This window comes from Gadus macrocephalus, chromosome 1 (genome assembly GCF_031168955.1).
Source record: "Gadus macrocephalus chromosome 1, ASM3116895v1".
Classification (NCBI taxonomy): Eukaryota; Metazoa; Chordata; class Actinopteri; order Gadiformes; family Gadidae; genus Gadus; species Gadus macrocephalus.
Genome location: NC_082382.1, coordinates 14572042 through 14591343, shown reverse-complemented (window position 1 = coordinate 14591343; position 19302 = coordinate 14572042). Strand labels below are relative to the sequence as shown.

Sequence of the window (19302 nt, the reverse complement as noted above, 5' to 3'; positions counted from 1 at the left end):
AAACCGCCCACGCATGTGTTCTAACATAATTGACTAATTGGATTAGTGGGCTGACCTCGTGCACGTGGGTGGGTGTTTATGCCTGGGGCCCCGTGGTGCTTTTCATTAAGAGCCCCAAACAGTCCCAGAGAAGATCAGACAGCACAAGCAGCCATCCTGACTCCAGCACAGCACCCCGTCCACGGTGTTTACTCTGCCTATCCTCCAGCAGTCATAATAACAAGGTTACAACCATAATTGGAACCAGATGAGGCCCGCCATTTTCTCTTACTGCCTGACGCCACAGTCGCTCATTGTCGGAGGCTGAACGAGACCTGAGCCGTTGTAGTGGTTTGTGAACTGCTCTCTCCTCTCTCCGTCCTATTTTGCTCATCTCTCTCTATGTCTTTATGTTTACTCTGTGTTTATTGACTCCACCCCGAGAACAATCAAAACCAGGCCTGAAAAAGTGACGCTTTCATAATATATATTTTTATTAGAATATAATACTGGTTTGTGTATTTTTTTTTAGCAAATATTGGATACGAGGTGAATACTAATATTGTGGCATGCATACCCATTAAAAGCCTCAGCGTAACGTCTGTGCATAAATACATATCGTATGGTGGCAAACAGTACAACCATTTCATTTAAAATGAACGCTCCAAATGAATTAAGAGTGTTCCTGTTAAGAAATAACTCTCTCTTCAGGGACATCCACGCACTGGTAGAATACAGCAGCCCAGCTCCGCGACGGATCACTCCCTCGCTCCCAGTCTATCGGTGGTGGGCCGTGTCTGTGTCAAATCTTCACACACTGAGTCTTGGAAAAACAAGACAACAACGGAAGCACTTCATTTCAACCAAACTGCCCGTTTGGCTTCAGCCTGCTGGCCCTGAAGACCAATGTCCTGGGAATCAGCAAACATTCCTTGTAAGGGAGTGTGTGTGTGTGTACATCTTCATCATTATGTCATCATCCAAGCTCAGGAATCGAATGAAACGGCGAGTGGAATCATCCGCATCATGGGGCCTCGAATCCATGCCTCCTGTCCATGGGTCTTCTCCCAGAAAACGTCTGTGTTCGCTCTGTTCTTTGTGGAGAAAAGCGGGGGGGGGGGGCATATCAAGGAAACATGTCATACATTATTATAGCCTTTTCTGTACTACAAGTGAATTGAGTCTAGTGACAAAAGTTCCGAGGTGGTCATGCCATAGCCATAGAGACGGCTTAAGATAACGCTGTCGCCATGGCGACTAAGTTAATTTAGGCGTTGACTACTGCTGCTCTTTTAGAGAAGTCTCTCGCCGTGGATTCCTCGGCCATTAGCTCATAGTTCAGATTCATACTCTGGCTATTGACGAGTGGCATTTAATAAGCCGCCACTGTACGTGAGGCTGGCGTCACATAGCGCTCCGATGGCAATAATCAGATCCTATGATGGAATGTGGAACAAATGCAGGGATAGGACTGGCTCTGCTTCCCAGCTGCATAGCAACTGGTCATAGTTTCAGTGTTAGGTCTGTGTGTATTTATGTGTGTGTGTGTGTGTGTGTGTGTGTGTGTGTGTGTGTGTGTGTGTGTGTGTGTGTGTGTGTGTGTGTGTGTGTGTGTGTGTGTGTGTGTGTGTGTGTGTGTGTGTGTGTGTGTGTGTGGGTGGGTGGGTGGGTGGGAGGGTTATCGACGTATTTTTTTTGTGCGAACACGTGTTGCTCTGGGTGAGCGAGTTTGTTTAAAAATACTTGGCTTCCTCTACTTAATTTATTGTGACAGAGCAAAACAGGTTCGTTTTACCGTATGTCTTCAAGTGAAGATTAAAAAATGATAAGGAATAGGCAGCCTCTATTGCAAGGATGTAGCCTTACTGAATATAGAACAACAACAACAACAACAACAACAACACAAGGAGCCTACCTTCAGGTTCTCCCCCTTCTGACCCCTCACAGCTCCTCGCCATCCCCTATGTGGGACGAGGAGGAGGACAGGTGGCGGTTCTTCCCGGTCTGCACTGCCTGGAGGTTCTTGTATCGCACCAGCGCCAACGCTATCTCCGCGTTCCAAGAGGTCCCCTCCTGGGGGCACCTGAAGTCAATCTCCTTTCCGGGGGCCATGACGACCGTGAAGTACACCAGCCCGCGTTTGTACTCCACGCAGTCCACGGTGGCCATGCGCTCGAAGCGCAGCTCTTTAGCCTTGGAGCCGAACGCAGCGGTCTGCGCGTCGCTGCCGCTGCCGGCGCTCCTACACTTGTGCAGGCGCAAGCCGTCCTCCGTGAGCACACAGCGCTTCTTCTTCCACAGCTGGAGCAGACCGCTGCTGCGCTTCTCCAAAAGTCCATCTCTGATCACTTTGGCCGGAAGGGACATAACTGCAAAGAAGTAGTCTATGAATAAACCGGTTTGTTAATAAATGAAATTATGAAAGCGGTCGCCTAGTGTGTAGTCCTTCCATAACAAGGAGACATGTGCGCTGGATGTTCCAGATGTTGTCAACCTTCGTTAATCCACTATTGAAGAAAAATAAAAGTTTCCGTGTGAGCTAGGAGTTCAAATCATTTACCAGAGGATAACAACAGAAAATCAACAACCCTAATATAATACGGCTTCCCAGAGTAGCCTAGTCTTTGTACACACTCCTTAACTGGCTGATCGCTTAAATGTGGAGAAGGGCAGGATATGTTTGTACATGCCCAGCTCCTCTGGACCGTCTGAGCTCAGCGCAACACGCCCCTTCTGGTGACGCCAAGATATCCGGTTCTCTATGTTAATGGGATTCCCACGTTTGTGTGTGTGTGTGTGTGTGTGTGTGTGTGTGTGTGTGTGTGTGTGTGTGTGTGTGTGTGTGTGTGTGTGTGTGTGTGTGTGTGTGAGTGTGTGGGTGTGTGTGTGTGTGTGTGTGTGTGTGTGTGTGTGTGTGTGTGTGTGTGTGTGTGTGTGTGTGTGTGTGTGTGTGTGTGTGTGTGTGTGTTTGCGTCTCTCTCTCTTTCTCTCATTTGCACATTTGCATTGCCAAAACAAGAAAAGGAAATAATATACAACATGATGATTATTTAAAATAATAACAGTAAAAACAAATACCAAATTCAGTAATATCGCCTGTAATACAATATGATAAAAATTTGAATGTGCATACATTGAAATATTACAATTTGATAATATTAGATAACAAGGTAATGGTCAGGATAATGGTTTAACATACTAGGACTGTCTGAGAATAAGGAATGATGTCTTTACCCGTATGCAAAAACATTGACAGTATATCACTATACATTATACTTATGCATACACTTGGGTGTCCCTCTATTCTACAATATTGAAACAGATTATAATAGGATCTAATATATTACTCTCAATTTGTATTTCCCAAAGTCTAAATGAAGAAAAAAAAATGAAATAGTGACTGCATTAGTCACATCTACATCCCTTGTGAAATATGTTTACGCCCAGGAGTTTTTGTTATATTCCGAGAAGGAGGTCAGAGCCTGCGCGTGCCCGTGAATGCGCTTTTGGTATGCCTGTAGTGTGTGTGGTATGTGTGTTGTGTGTATGGTATGTGTGTTGTGTGTATGGTATGTGTGGATTTGCATGGATGAAAGATGGAATGGTCGTCCACAGCAAGTGTGTGGAAATGTTTCAAAGCGTAACTTTTTGTGAAAGTTGTTAAACAAAAACAAAGAAGAAAGGTTGTCTAATAAAGAAAGTCTAGGCCTACAGGAAAGTCTGACTTTGATCAGTTAACTTAGTGATGGCATTCTGCGTGGGCAGGGAGCTCAACACGAGGGTGTGTTCAGTGGATGAGGCAACAGTTTCACTCTTCATTTTTGATGCGTTCTTGAAATAGTACTGTTAGCAATGACCTTGTAGCAATGATTGGTATGGATGTCTTTATTGTACTTTATTATTTCTTAACCACAGGGGGCAATTCATATTAAGTGTACCAAAAAAATCACAAATATTTAATATTTGTGCTCCTTTGGAGTCGCAATGATGGAGTCATTCTCATTTAGTTAAGACTTTCAGAATTAAAAAATTGAATTCATACTGTTCTGTCAACTCTGACTTGCAGTGCAACTGTGTGACGCAAGCTAGTGTAGCTCAGCTGGATGGGGGGTGTGAGTGGGAGGGGTTGTGATAGAGTCGATTGTTGGATTCTTGTAATCAAAGAGATTGACGGGCTGGTGAGCATTGTTTTATTTGTAGAATATTTCAGTTATAGGATGTGATTTTATGATCCCATTACTGAAATGACTATAGATCAGCACTGAACTGTGTCCAGGATATTATAAGCTACAAGCTAGTTTAAATGTTACACACTGGGACTCTTAACTTTTTTCTTGCTAAATGATATCCACAATTCATCCTCTCTGGATGGCCGGCAAGTAGGGCCTAGTCATTGATATCGTTACATCTGCCCATGGCTTGCTGGTTCACCTTGCATGAATGCAGCCACCTCATCCACACTTGATCAACCTACTCCTTCTTAACAAGTGCATCTTTGTTGTGTCAAATTATGTAGACTAGCCTACATCATATACCCAGCCCCTTTAATTTGTTTGTGTATGTCTAACTTGGCACATGGAATGTAAAGTAGACAAAATGGTCTAGGAGAACATAGTTAATGAGTTTTATATAAAATCGGACATTTTTAAATGCGTATACATTATATGCGTACATTTGACCCACTCTATAACTGTAGCTACACCTCAAGCCACTATAGGCTGATAATTGGAAAACATACATTGTGCTGATTTAACTGCACTGTTCAAATTCAAATATTAAATTTCATGACAATAATAACATTTCAATTAGGTCTATAAGCTGTGATAGAATGGTCCACATCTGCAACACTGTATCATCAGTGGTAACAAAAAACAACATTTACTTTCATATATTAATGTGCCATCTTATGAATATCCGAACACAGAATCAACAAGTGTCCACGGGGGCTCTGTACAAAATATTTTTTTTGTAAAAGGCATTTAGAAAATAAGTGTATATTCTTCAAAGCATATACTATGTGCATGAACTAGGAACAGCGTATCGTGTATGTCTTTAATCCATGTGTAATGTGCCTGGTGTATGCAGGATTGAAAGGCCCTTTTTACTACAACATCCGCCCAGCAGATGAAAACATAATAATTGGGAGGCAAAGAAAAAAGAGGTTGGGCATTGGGTTTCACAGCAGCAGGTGCAAGGGGCCCTCTCGCTTGAGAAGGGGGCGCAGATAAGTATAGCAGACCCCTCCTATTTTACAGAGAATCCCCCCCCCCCCCCCCGTTTAACGACTTGAACATTTTCAGTAAAAAGTATTGTGGTAAGTGTGTGTTCCCCAAAAAAGGGGTTCAGGTTTTTCATTAACATTTAATATCCAGTCCAATCACAAAAATATCTGTCTTTGCACATCAACATGTATTTGCTTCATTAATCACCCAAATAAATAGCTTAGCTAAATAATTTAGCTACTGATTGTATGTTTTCTTTAGAAATATACATAGACAAAATGGAGGCATCTTTTAAAAAGATATAGGTTAAGGGAGGAGACTTCAATCTCGTTGATTTAAATCAAAGTCAACCAGTGATAGAAGTGGTAAGGAGATTCAGGACTAGAGAGTGTTGGAGAGAGGCAGGGAGGGGTCGATGACAAGGTCCTCAGACCCTCTCTTGAAGGGGTCTGATGAGCCGACAAACGCAGGAATTAATAACCGCTCGGCCGAGCAAGTCCAGCCCTTGGTTGGCGATGGTCACGTTCACCGAAGCGCTCAGGGAGGGGCCTGAGTCTGAAGTGTGTCAGTATACAAACTGGGAGGGTGTCTGTGTGTGTGTTTGTGGGGGGGGGGGCTAAGGAAGAGCCAGACAAGGCAGGGGGGACGGAGCGCCTCCAGAGCCGAACTGGGGTGCCCGGTGAGGGGGAGGGTCCCTGTGCGACGGTGGCAGTGGGGGGGGCATACGGCCTGACAGAGCAGGCGGGGGGGAAGCCTCCCTCGGTGGCTTGCGAGGCGAGGGGACCGCGGGTCTCCGGGACCCCCCTCCATCCAACTGCGGGCGGGCTCGGACGGTCGCGGTGGTATCAGACCCTCCTTTCTCCCCCTCCCCTCCGCCCTCCACCATCACCTCCTCCTCCTCCTCCGTGGCGGTGTACTGCTGCAGGCGGATGTGCCAGGCCAGGCTGCAGACGGCCGACACCGTCTTGAACTGGTGGATGACGTTGCGGGGGATGAAGTAGATGTCGTCGTGGCAGAGCTGCGTGCGCACGTAGTGGATGCCCTCGCGCCGCAGCTGGTTCAGCTTCCCGTCGTCCACCCACTGCACACACTGGGGGGGGGGGGGGGGGGGGTAAATAAGTAAATATTCCCCTATGTCTGTCTGTCTGTCTGTCTGTCTGTCTGTCTGTCTGTCTGTCTGTCTGTCTGTCTGTCTATCAATTTACTGTATTATAGTTTATAATAATAATAATAATACATTTCATTTAGAGGCGCCTTTCAAGACACCCAAGGTCACCTAGGTGTCTTGAAAGGCTACATGATGATACTGTACTACACACGTTAGGGGGCCACTGGGGGAGTTTTGCTGCCCCCTAAAGGTGGCGTTAATACACTGCAGAAGCTGATAGATAAATCAACAGTGCTGTCGTTTCATGTCTGATCAGGTCTGGCCGTGGGAACGATGTCAGAGTTTAAAAAGTAGCTGAGAGTATGATGAATGGCCAGGAAGCGTTTTGCATAATTAAAAACATGGAAATACCTTTTTATTTAATGTATCAAATGACTACTCACTAAGGTTAGAACTAAGCTATCAGCTGCATGTAACATTATTTTTGCTTTACTTTTTGTTTGTTTCATTTGAAACAAACTTGGCTAAACCAAAACCGAAAGGGTTAGAGAGTGTGTAAGGTGTGGTCTTCATCTGAGAGTCTTGTGACTCGTCGTAGATACCACCGGCCCAGTAGTTCAAATACCTGGGACCCACCTGAGACACTGGGGGCTCATAGAGGTCCAGCTGCAGCCTCTGCACCACATCGTTGAAGTCTCCCGCTTGAAAACACACCACGTCTTTGGTGATCCGGGGCCGGTTACCACTGAGATGAGAGCAGGAATAACAAACACACACCAAAACATGACCCCCTTCTTTCAACTTGAAACAACCTAAGACCTGTCGCTTTCCGAGTCCATCACTTTGGTTTCAAAGAAATGATCGTATATTTCTCCACACAGAGTAGTTCAAATTGATTGAGTGAGACTTTGAATAATATTAAATTGGCAGCAGTCAAAAAGAAAAAAACAGATATTTCCGGAATTGACTTGACATCAGAGGATTAAGGACTCCAACTGACAGACATTTGACAGCTCGCTCCCACGCTGTCTCCTTCTCTCTGCCTCTCCCCCCATCTCGCTCTCTGCCTCTCCTCTTTCTGTCCCCTCTCTCTCTCTCTCTCTCTCTCTCTCTCTCTCTCTCTCTCTCTCTCTCTCTCTCTCTCTCTCTCTCTCTCTCTCTCTCTCTCTCTCTCTCTCTCTCTCTCTCTCTCTCTCTCTCTCTCTCTCTCTCTCTCTCTCTCTCTCTCTCTCTCTCTCTCTCTCTCACCGTTCTCCAAACTGGACGGCCTTGAGGACGCCGACCGCCGCCGTGCTCTGCCAGTCGAAGCTCTGTCCCACGTGGTCGGCGTGGGCCTTGGTGCGGTCCTCAAACAGCACCTCTCGGGGTGCACTGCTCCGCGGCCGGTAGTGCAGGTTCTTGATCTCGTTCATGGTCCTACATGGGGGGGGGGGGGTCAAAGGTCAGACGGCGGTTCAGGGTGGTCTTATGGAACTCAATGACCGTTCTGAAACGAGGGAGATACCTGATCACATTCGCCTCATTCGACTGTTTAAGCTTGTTGTCCGTTTACTTGTTATGCACATGAATGTCAAACATACACGATTCAGATCAGTATCTCATCCATGGTCCATGGCCTATCAACATGACAAGTCAAAAAACATGCTAAATTAATCAAAGACTAATTTTCCTCTCTTGTGCTCTGTCTCTAAAAATAGCCTGACTGTGTGGTGGATAAGGTGGATAACATCTCTCCATCACTGGTGCAGAAACGGTCACAATCTGATTGTGTGTGTGTGTGTGTGTGTGTGTGTGTGTGTGTGTGTGTGTGTGTGTGTGTGTGTGTGTGTGTGTGTGTGTGTGTGTGTGTGTGTGTGTGTGTGTGTGTGTGTGTGTGTGTGTGTGTGTGTGTGAGATAAGCCCGACCAGGATGGTCTTCGGTACGGTACGGTTCCCTGTCTCTCTGGCCTTGTTCACCTGCGCTGCTTAAAGGGGGACTTGGGCACGTCTGCGGTGGGCACCATCTGCTCCCCGGGGCGCACCCACATGATGGGCCCGTCGTCGCTCTGGGACCTGCACTCCAGCTTCAGACTGGAGAGGCTGCCCCATGGGAGGGTCATCTGGACACACACACACACACACACACACACACACACACACACACACACACACACACACACACACACACACACACACACACACACACACACACACACACACACACACACACACACACACACACACACAAAATGTATTACCAAAGTCATATTGTTTATCCTACAGCTCAATCTCGCTTGAACTTAAACTCGCCATTTGAATAAACATCTCAACAAACAAAACATACTCAATTACACTTGAGAAAGAATGTTGAGTTATGTTAAAAACAAGTGTGTAACTGCGTGTTTTCTTTACAAGAGACCTCTAGTAAAGAAAGCCTCGCCTTACAAGGTGCTTTCCAGTGAAACCCTAGCGTTCTATCTTTAGGATTACCACTTCAATCTGCGTCACACAACAGCACTAGGAAAACAAAAACTGAAGGCTGTTGTGCTTAAGACACCACGTCTGATTCACAGTGAATGTAAGGAGTGTCCCCAGCACCTAGGCTACAGCGCAGCGCTCCTCACAACACGGCAGGGAGAGTTGGGACAGACCTTGAGAAAGGGAGACTCCTCCAGCATGTCCAGGAACTCTGGGAAGTAGTCGCCCACCTCCTCGTCCACGGCCCCCACCAGGCTGATCTGCCTCATGGGCCCGGCCCGGTACGTCCCCGAGCAGTAGCTCTGGCTCACCTGCAACGAGGATGGGAGACTCAGCGGGACCCACAGGCTCCTGGGACTCACCAGGACAGAAGGGTTTCTAGAGGTCTGTGAGCCATCACCACAGGGCACATTGAAGGATAATGTGCGTGGATGTGTGTGTGTGAGAATATGTGAATGCATATGAAACTTTGTTTGCCTTTGTGTGCGCACGTGCGTGCGTGCATGCGTGCGTGTGTGTGTGTGATGGTGCAAGGCTTCAAGGCCCTTCTTTAGGGTTCTGGGTAGTCTCCTAAATTAGACTTTAGATTCATATCTAAAGTCTGATGACAGTCAAGCTTAAATCTGGTTGAAAAAGACGTTTCACTTTCTTTAGCGTCATATTTGTTTGGACCAATCATGTTGCTGGAGACAGAGATGTGTAAGCACATAATTTACTTTTTATGCAAACAAAAGCTTGGTTAGCAGTAGTAAACTGTAAATAAGTGTAAAGGTTTCATATCAACACAAGATTAACCACTGTAGAAAAACTGTACGTTGAGAGAGAGAGTGACGGCAAGAGTGAGCGAGAGAGCGTACGTGAGAGAGAGAGAGAGCGTACGGTGAGAGAGAGCGTACGCCGAGAGAGAGTACGGCGATAGAGAGAGAGAGAGCGAGAGAGAGAGAGCGCGTACAGAGAGAGAGCGTACAGAGAGAGAGCGTACAGAGAGAGAGCGAGAGAGAGATAGAGCGCGTACGCCGAGAGAGAGAGTATGGCGATAGAGAGAGAGAACGGCGAGAGAGAGAGAGAGAGAGAGAGAGAGAGAGAGAGAGAGAGAGAGAGAATACAGCGCTACCTCTCAGTGACGAGGGTTGACTTTTGTACCCGGTAAACCACTAACAGGGCATGACAAGAAGCCTCAAAAACAGAACCGGGTTGGTTACTCTGTGTGTAGTTGCCGTTCACACGACTAACTTTTTACCCTTGGTGAATAGTGTCCTTTTTCTTTAATTCAACCCTTTACCTGTTCTAAGCAGAAAGGCCTGGAGGAACTTTATCAGATCAGACGCTAAAAAGGGTGAATCTATCCTGTCAAATAGTTCTCCTCCCTTACAGGCTGAATTTCAGATGTTGCCATCCGGATCACGCTTTAAAAACTCCCACAACTCAGAACCAACAGATACAAACATTATTTTGTTTCCGCTGTTTTTTTTATTGAGTGTGACTTGGAATTGTATACTACCTAATGCACAACAAATTGGCCCATTGGGGGACAATAAAGTATTTTTTAACTTGAACTTTTTTAACCCTTTTGACCTTGAACTTTAAGCGCATTCTACTTCTCTTCTACATTTAAAATCTAATAATTTATAAATTCACACACACTGATGATTGTTTTTACTATGCAAGGCAACATCCAACTCTATTGGATTATAAACCTGAACAAATAAAATCCCTTATAGCTTCATGAAATATCACTCAAACTCCTCTGTACCAACTTAACAGCTGAAGGTAGCATAGTGATGAAGATAGAGACGAAAACAGAGACCCCACGACGCCACTCCTGTTCCACAACACCAAGCGAAGCCTAAAACAAGTCCCGACACCCACCTGGGCGTGGAAGTCGGCGATGGTGGTGGTCTCGATGTCCTTCTTGCCCAGCAGCTCCATCTTCACCGGCGTGTGGGGGAAGTTGAACGCAAAGTAGTCCAGGAAGTCCGGCAGGTAGGCGGCGGCCCCGTGGACCACCGCCAGGGCGTAGCGGGCCCCGGCCGGCCTCCTCTTCCCTCGATGGCTGCGGCCCGTCTCGGCGAACGCCCGCTCCATGAACTCCCCGGCGAAGGCCCTCAGGTGGTCGGCCCCCAGCGAGGCCAGCTCGTCGGCGTAGGCGTGGAGGACCCGGCCGCCGCCGTTGGCCTGCCGCTCCTCGTGCATGAAGCGGCCGTGCCAGCCGGCCGTCTGAAGGCACGCGCTGCGGATGGAGTGGTCCTGATGGGAGAGGAACGGAGCCCTGGGGGTGCGGAGGTGGGCGTGGTCGTGAGGATGAGGAGGATGGTCTGGGGGATGATGGGGGTGGTGGCGGCGGTGATCGGGCCGACCTTCCTGGTCAGGAGGAGGAGGAGGAGGAGCAGGGTGAGCGGGGGACAAGGTGAGGTCGGCTGCCGGTCCCGTGCACACGGTCTGCACCTCCATGTGGCGCACGACGCCGCTGAGCTTCCCGCCGCTGGGCTGGTCTTCATCTTCGCTGTGATGCCTCCTCTTCCTCTTCTTTGACTTCTTCAGGAGGTATTCCGCCAGCAGCGCTTGGGATTTAACATTCTCGTCGCGAGGCCGTGACTCACCTGCACAGCAGCAGGTAGAAAAATCAAGTTCAAAAGACCAAAAAAAGGCAAAGAAAACAGAGCATCTGGCGTTTAAAGAGAGTTAGGAACCTATCTGCAACTAGTGTGTAATGTGTCTAATAAAGCATCATGTTAAGAGTCTTGGACTAGGTTAGGCCCCCCATATAGGACACAATTTGATTATAATGTATCAAACAATGTCAAGTTCGTTTGCATTTCATATGAGAAATACAATATGCATATAAAGCCTATTTCTTTTACGTACACTTTCTAGCACACTGAATGGTGTCCTACCTCGCTGTGGTTTCTTCAGCTCTGTGTGTGTCACGTTGGCCCCGGTGTTTTCATTCTTCCCGTGGGGCCGGTGGTCCTTCTCCCGACGCGGCTCAGTGCGCCCCTGCGTCTTGACCTTGGCCCCTCTGAGAGGCGGAAAAGTAAATAACGGAAGAGGAGCGGGAGGCAACGGACGCTTCTTTGCCGGTTTGTGCGGCGGTACCTTCTGCGAGGAGGCAGGTGGTGCATTCTTCTTTGCGCCGTTGGTGCGGCTGCTGTGATGGAGATGATGGTGGTGGTGATGGTGGTAATGGTTTGGTAGCGTGGAAGGTTTTCCAGAGCAAAAGTTGTTATGTATTTGGTTTTTGTGCAGCTGTTGGTGCTCCCGTGGCTCGGCGGGCTGCTGTTGGTGGTGGTGGTCGTGATGCCGGAGAGGATTGAGCTCCACTTTCTTCGCGTCTCTATCCGTCCGCTCGTGTTTCAGGGGCTGCGCCAACGCGTCCCTTTTTGTCTTCTTTTTCTTCTCTTGCGTTAATCGGGCGAGGATGTCATTTACCCTTGCTTTCACATGTTGCGCATGTACCGAGTCGGCTTGAGATGCCATCTTTGCACGTACTGTAGGCTACATTTAAAGGGCTCTAAAGTCCTTCTGCGCAAGGCAGAACTACAACAACGTTGTAGTTCTTTCTCCGAGATGTGTAGTTTTAACATTGCAGGCATGATTTGGGCGCAGGCGCATAGCGTGGCCTCCTGGACTATGTAGTTTTCTTCCTTGTGATATTGCCGGGGGAGAGCGTGCTCTTCTGCACGCACGCATTTACAGCTGACGTCATGGAATGACAGAAGCTTCAGACGGTATTCAGGATTTCGGCAATAGTGTGCGTGAAGGCTTATGTTGATTAAAACATTATTAAGGCACATTACCTGTATTTCTAGCAGGCAGTTCACGGTGTCTTCAACTTTTATTTGTATGTAGCCTATAGGCTAACCATTTCAATCATCAAATAGTAGGCCTACAAGTACAATTCATAACAAACATAATAGTGTGATAATAAAATCACGAATAAATGTTGAAACAAATAGTCCTTACCGATCGGCCAAACCATGGTAGTATAATGGTTGTAGTAGATTCATGAATAGTAAAACCGAGTAATATTGAGTTATACAGATATATGACCGCAGGGCCTATCAGAGTAGATGAGGAAACATTTTCTCTCATGCCTTAATTAATGGCACCCATGGTAACAAAAGGAATGCTTGCAAGTCATTTATTCAGTAAACCTTTATTTATCAGTGCATTAACCGAATGCCATGACTAGAATTTTTTCCTTTCACAATTTTATATCATTTTCCATTCAATACTTAAAAAAATAATGAAACGATTTACAGAGTATTGTTTTGTTTTTTTATCTGAATGAGGGATTTTTTTTATACAGGTGCTGTACAATTTATAAACATTTACAACTACAATGAACTCAAACCTAAGAAGGCTGTTTGTATGTTGAAGCAATGCAAGGCCACAGTATTAAACGTCATGTGAACATATGGTACCGCAGCCCATTATGTGAAAAGGACAATAATTTATGAGCTATAAACGAAATCTAGACTACAAAATGCAAATATTTAGGCAGACCGAGAAGGGCATTTTAGCCATCTATTTGGGTTTTCTTTATTTAGGCTACTATTATGCAAGTTCCCCCAACATCTCAAATATAACTCTCCTGCAGTACAGTACATAAAACACTAGATGTCTCTGCACTCCACCGCTTCTGCTGGTTACTTTCAATCCTGAGAAAATTCCCATCTGTTTTTTGTTGTTGGGACATATAAATAATTACAGACATAATTTTTGGACTGAATAGGTAATGCTACCATCTACTTAAATTGCTACAAATCCATGGGTGCCATGTAAGACTTTAAAAAATAGGTTAATTTCAGTAATACACTGCCAACTCAAAACGTGTCTAATATAAGCCTACAATATATCTTGGTAAACAAGGGAAGACAGATTTTATACAAATAGTAGACCAATGCCATATTTAATTCAGTGTTAACAGTATGATGCAATGTCAACACAGGATGTGCTGAAACCACCAAAGCAATGTAATGAATGAACAAGTCCTTTCTCTACCCCAGTCCAAGTTCTACATTGAAGTTACATTACGGAAGAACCAAACACAAGGTACTTTTTGTTGCGGATTGACGGTAAAAAAAAAAAGTTGGTCACATTTTCGGGGAACGGTCTTAAGAACCACACGGGTGACATTAATACGCTAGAAATACTAAGGAAGAAAATAACAATTGTCTGCTTCAATAAGTAAAAGGCAAAGGCATTTTGTTTACAATCAGTGTGATACGCCAAATCTGAATTGTACTTCTTGCACTATATATAGATATTCTGTTAAATAATAATATACAGATCCAACAAGGGACATATATAGTGACATAGAATACATAACTACTAGCAGTGGACAACATCACATGGATGGAATCAGCTTGTGGGGCACACCACAAACACAAATTAGTAGGAACAGAAGGTCTATATCCATGGTGCTCTATTCCCATGCATTGGCTTTCCCGTGAGTATTGCAAACGTAAATACTTGAAACATAGTAGTGGCTTTGACCTGGGTAAATCATTTTCAATGGTAATGCTTATCGACACATTATATTTTCTTCTATTTTGTTTCAGGTTTCGTTATCAAAAGATATAATGACTCACTATATATATATAACCATGATATTTCCTTCATACAGATTCTCCCAATAAATTACAACATCCGTCCTCAGGAACCACACATGGTAACAAAGAATAATAACTATAGCCACAAGTGTCCGGTCAGATGTTGGGATGCATATTAAGCCTCTGGATGGATCAGTGCACTCTGCAACTGCCAAGCTGATGGGGGGGGGAGGGGGGGGGGGGGGGGACACACACACTCTACATGCATGCTCTGACACACAAGTTCACAGCTCTGGTTCACGGTCGAGACGTGGAAAAAAGAAGACCCGGGTGATTATATGTCCCCTTCTGAAAGTTGATTAAAGTCCTTCCTCCTCTCCTCTTCCTCCTCCTCACACATCCATCAACCACCGCCCACAGTGGAGCAATCTCCCCAGGAAGTAAAGATGACTGATTGCATCGGATGCTGAGGGGGAATGGGTGGGGGGGGGGGGGGGGTTCTGTGAGTCTTCAGTGTGGAAGTAGTGGACCGCCGTCGTTCCCTCCCGCCCACACTAGAATCGGGTCACAGTGAGAGTGAGAGCAGCTTCTTCATTGCCCGGATCACTTCGTTGGCACAGTCAAAGATGTCGTCATCGACCCCCCCCCCCCCTCCGAACGTAATTATAATCAAGTAAAACATAGAAGACCCCCCCCCCCCCCCCCCCCCCCCCCCCCCCCCCCCCCCCCCACCCCCTTGTGGAAAGCTAATCACATCTAAGCACAAATAAGTAGGTCAGAACAGGCTTCAGACCCTGACGACCCTGACCGAGGCAAACAAGGTGAAATTAATTGATAATGAGCTCGATGATGCCATTGTTGTCGTTAGTTACACAGTGATGCCAATGTCTCTTTAATAAACACACAAAGTGGTTGATCCTTCCATTCTCACCGTCGATGCTCCGGAGCAGGCTCCTCCTTCTCCTTCTCCTGATCCTTCTGGTTGGACCTCGGGTGCCCTGTGAGCAGATTAAAACCCTTCATGAGCCGTCTCTCCGTGGGACTGGATCTTGGAGGTACTGGGGACCTTCCAGGGGCCCGGAGTGATGGCAGCCTTCTTGGTGCCGGACGTCCCGCTGTAGACGGGGTCCTGCAGGCTGCTGCTGGACCCTCTGGGGTCCCTCCTGCCCGCCTCTTCAGCCGGCCCCGGGGGCTGCTGGCCCTCCTGGTCCGCCTGTCTCTCCCTCTCCTTCTGCCTGCCCCCCCTGCGGCCCAAGCTGCTGTGGTCGGGCTCCCTCTGGGCGGGGGGCGTTGGAGGCGGGGCCACCGCCGTCTCTCTTGCGGCGCTCGGCGGTTCCCTGGACGGGGGCGTCTCCTCGCTCCTCCTCCCACCTGCCCCTCCTCTCCCTGGGCTCCTGGCCCGCTGGCCGCCGGGGACTGTGGGGCTCCTCCGGGCTCCTGTGAGGGCCCCCAGCCTCATCCTGCTGCGGCTCCCCCCTCCCGGAGCCCTTCCTGGGGCTTGAGGAGGAGGGACGGTGGGTCTGTTTCTCCCGGCTCCGGTCCTCCGGGGATCCGTCGTATCCTCCTCTCTCCGCCTCCCTGGGGCTGTGGGGGGCGGGCTCCGAGTGGTCTCCCCAGCCCGGGCCTTCTCTGGCCGGGCCGGTCGCCTGGTCTGGGTGGGGCAGGTCGAGGTGTGGGGGGTGTTGGTCTGGGCCACTGTGGCTGCTGGGATGCTTCTGGTGGGGTCGCCCGCGGGCTCGCTGGGTCGACCCCCCGCGCTCGGGGGCGCCCACCCCTAGGGTGTCATCGGGGCCTGGGGTGGGGGTGGGGGTGGTGTTGGGTGGGAATGGATATGTCTCGGGGGCGGAGGGCGGAGAGGCTGGGGATGGATGCTCATCAGATACAGAGAGCCTGGCAAAGCCGGACATCGGGATAGTTGTTTTGTCCTTTGAGCCTGAACATTTATGTTGACAACAGACAAGAAGAACAAAAAAGAAAAAAGAACAATTCAAGCAAACTGTGACACCTGAAAAAATCCATTGGCTAGCCTCTTGATCGACAACCTGGAAATGTCATGCATTAAAAGCCCCATCAACTAATGTTATCCTCATTGTACCCCTAATACCCCATCCACTACCTGCCAAAAGTCATTCAGGTCTGAGTCAAAATCACAAGATATGCATCTGTCCAAAGCCACAGCCACTCAAATAAAAGTTTGTAGCTTTCACCCGGCCCGACGCCTCAATTTCCCCCAGAGCTGATAAGAATTGCAGAGCCGTGATGGAGAGCCCAAAGATGCAGCAGAAAACCAGGAAGATAGAGTGAGGGAGAGAGAGAGAGCGATGGGGAAGGTGAAAATATATAGACCTAGTGAAACTGAAATACGATTTTGGATTTCCTACGAGCATCACCTCATGCAAGCTCTAAGTCAATCTTTGGCTCGGAGAGTGGAAGCCAGTGAATGCACACGCACACAATTGCGTGCAACATGTTTTTACAATTTGTCGCTCACTATGCAATCAATATTTAGTTTTGGGGATCTCTGTGTTCCTAAACTTAATGTTCTCTTGGGATTAAGTCTGTCTGTTCAGCGGCATGTAATGTTCCAGTAATCTTCATAAATAAACAGAAGCCAAAGATGATTTCTCACGCATACTGTCGACTACAGAACAACGACCTTGCATTACTTATCATTATTTATTTAGCTGACACTTTTCTCCAAACGGACTTAAGCTAAGGGCACAAACCGCTGTTCTGCTTGTGATTGACAGGCAGGTGGGCCATTGACAACGCACCGACAGAGACTCCTGGAACTAGCTGATTTGTGTCGTGTCGACAAGGAGGGGTCAAAAAGAGAAGAGAATACAAATGGTTTACCGAGGTTATCAAAAGGGACAGACCGAGAAAAGCAGTGACGCCTTTAGTGTTGCTCTGGTTTCATGTAGAAGCACAGGGTGGAAGAAGAGTTCAGACCTACAGGAGGAAGAAATACAGAGGTGGAACCAGTGAGCAGTGCCGGTCCAGACACAGAGAGAGAGAGAGAGACAGAGACAGAGACAGAGACAGAGAGAGAGAGAGACAGAGAGACAGAGAGACAGAGAGACAGAGAGAGAGAGAGAGAGAGAGAGAGAGAGCAGGGTAGAAGGCCATGGATCGTAAGTGAGCGATTCAGATTGATCCGAAAATAAAAACTGAACAAAAGGGAGGAGGCGAAAAACGTCAAGAGTAACGCTTGGAAAACATGCATGATAAAATGAAAGAAGACGAATAACCACACATGTTTAAAACTCAGCTCCATCCTAGGGAAGCCATATCTGAACAGCCATTTTCCATATGCATTTCACGTTCTGTTTTGGATCTATAAATAATGCATGTGTGCGTGCGTGCCCGCTCCCCCCTGCGGCCACTCACTGTGATCGGGGACCAGACCCTGGCCCGGGCGCATCAGGAGGTGCACCCGGTGGCCCCCTGCCTGGATCAGCTCAATGGCCCTGGTGTGGGTGATGCCCTGGGTCGCCTCGCCGTTGATCTCCACGATCTGGTCCCCCACCTGCCAGAGAAACGCATGGGTCAGATCTCACCCCGTAGAGACCACAAACATACCTATTCTATGGTCTTTATGCTGTAGAGAACATACATGTCTTTTGTCGGTCAAAGCCGAAAAAAGAATACAAAAATCACAATTCATGTTTTTTCAGAATAAGAGTCCCCCTAAATGTTGCTTCAATCCCCCCAGTGAAATGGTCATCCCAAAACTCATCGCTGGCGGGTTACCCCCCCCCCCCCCCCCCCCCAGCAGAGAGCGGGGGGGGCGGCAGGCGGGACTCACGTGTATCCTCCCGTCGCGGAGGGCTGGCCCTTCCTCGGCCAGGCGCAGGATGAACAGGCCCATGTTGTACTCCTTCCCCCCCCGCAGGCTGAAGCCGAAGCCCCTCTGGCCGCGCTCCAGCTCCACCACGAAGCAGCCCTGTGGCGCGGACGACAGCACAACACTCTCTTAAGACATTAACCACAGCTGAGGCCCCTCTGGTGGGGCTGGGGGGACGGAGGGGGGGGACGGGACGGGGATTAGGAGCTGCTTAGTATGGCGTGGTGAGGATGAGGGGTCGGTGTCGTGAACACGCACGCGCACACGCACACACACACACACACACACACACACACACACACACACACACACACACACACACACACACACACACACACACACACACACAGACGTCCCACTGGGTATTTGCAGCAAGCGCTCACCTGCTTGGTGCCTGGCGTCTCTCGTGAGGGCAGGGTCTTGTACTCCCTCCTGTCCTCTCCATGGCCGTTCCTACAGGAACAAGCACACGACCCATTGAGTTTGCTTATGGTCACAGTGAGCGACCATAAGAGGGAGGGCAGAGGGACTAGGTTACGCGGTAGTGACTTTAACATCGGACAACTCGGTGCAAGCCCAGAATGAATTCACCAACGCAAAAATCGGCGAAGGTTATCAAGGCGTCATAAACGGGTTTCACCCTGGGGGGGAAGAACCCTCCCCCCCTCTTTTAATTCATTATTTTGACCAAACCGGGAAGTGGTGTTTCCATGGCTTGTATTCCCTGGATATATCAGGTAAACAGAAATGACTGCGCTGTCAAGGATGACCCTTGCAGAGTATATTTACGATAAACTAATCGTGTCAGAGGAGGCTTGAGTCTTCATTAACTCGACGACGACAACAGCAGCGACCAGGGCCCTGTTAGTTCCACAGTGTGGGGGGGGGGGGGGGGGGGGGGGGGCTGTTATTCCTTTATAAGGGCCGCTGCGCTCCTGTTTTACAGTTGGGTGGCCACATTTTACAGCTTGTTACCGGGCCGCCGTGGGAACAAGGCTGAGCCGCCACACATCCAGAAAGCCCCTCAGTGTTAGCAGAGGGGGGATGGCATTTTCCATGCCCGGGATGCAAGCGCGCTAACAAGGACGCCACTCCTACAGAGGCTTTTACCCCTGTGCTGACTATTAAAAACAA

The 19302-nt window shown here is 48.1% G+C and overlaps 3 protein-coding genes across 4 annotated transcripts in view; all 3 read right to left on the bottom strand.

Annotated features, from left to right (window-relative positions):
* Nucleotides 1-452: 452 nt before the first annotated feature.
* On the bottom strand, nucleotides 453-2700 carry phlda3 (pleckstrin homology-like domain, family A, member 3). 2 transcript variants are annotated; one of them, XM_060048126.1, is made up of 2 exons: nucleotides 1895-2700; nucleotides 453-1068 (listed from the first exon to the last, which is right to left on the bottom strand). In XM_060048126.1, the coding sequence occupies exon 1, from the start codon at nucleotides 2344-2346 to the stop codon at nucleotides 1921-1923; it is 426 nt and encodes a 141-aa protein (XP_059904109.1). In that variant the 5' UTR covers nucleotides 2347-2700; the 3' UTR covers nucleotides 453-1068; nucleotides 1895-1920. The 2 variants fall into 2 exon arrangements, with proteins under 2 accessions (XP_059904109.1, XP_059904102.1); XM_060048119.1 differs by having other exon boundaries at nucleotides 453-1073; nucleotides 1895-2699.
* A 1879-nt stretch (nucleotides 2701-4579) lies between these two features.
* LOC132454572 (lysine-specific demethylase 9) lies at nucleotides 4580-12349 on the bottom strand. Its single transcript, XM_060048029.1, has 7 exons — nucleotides 11661-12349; nucleotides 10636-11366; nucleotides 8940-9077; nucleotides 8266-8408; nucleotides 7558-7725; nucleotides 6946-7054; nucleotides 4580-6291 (listed from the first exon to the last, which is right to left on the bottom strand). The coding sequence occupies exons 1-7, from the start codon at nucleotides 12241-12243 to the stop codon at nucleotides 5818-5820; spliced, it is 2346 nt and encodes a 781-aa protein (XP_059904012.1). The 5' UTR covers nucleotides 12244-12349; the 3' UTR covers nucleotides 4580-5817.
* A 2827-nt stretch (nucleotides 12350-15176) lies between these two features.
* magi3a (membrane associated guanylate kinase, WW and PDZ domain containing 3a) overlaps nucleotides 15177-19302 on the bottom strand; it is a 92199-nt gene continuing 88073 nt past the window's right edge. Inside the window, 5 exon segments of the mRNA XM_060055333.1 lie at nucleotides 15177-15573; nucleotides 15575-16254; nucleotides 17712-17850; nucleotides 18130-18267; nucleotides 18552-18621. Of these exon segments, the coding sequence (XP_059911316.1) occupies nucleotides 15331-15573; nucleotides 15575-16254; nucleotides 17712-17850; nucleotides 18130-18267; nucleotides 18552-18621 (1270 nt within the window). The 3' untranslated portion in view covers nucleotides 15177-15330.

Coding starts and splice junctions, on each gene's coding strand:
- phlda3 (XM_060048126.1), bottom strand. CDS start 2,346: ATGTCCCTTCCGGCCAAAGTGATCAGAGATGGACTTTTGGAGAAGCGC.
- LOC132454572 (XM_060048029.1), bottom strand. CDS start 12,243: ATGGCATCTCAAGCCGACTCGGTACATGCGCAACATGTGAAAGCAAGG. Junction 9,078..10,635: donor TCGCCGACTTCCACGCCCAG/GTGGGTGTCGGG, acceptor TCCTCGTTGCAG/GTGAGCCAGAGCTACTGCTC. Junction 7,726..8,265: donor TCCCCCTTTAAGCAGCGCAG/GTGAACAAGGCC, acceptor CCCCCCATGTAG/GACCATGAACGAGATCAAGA.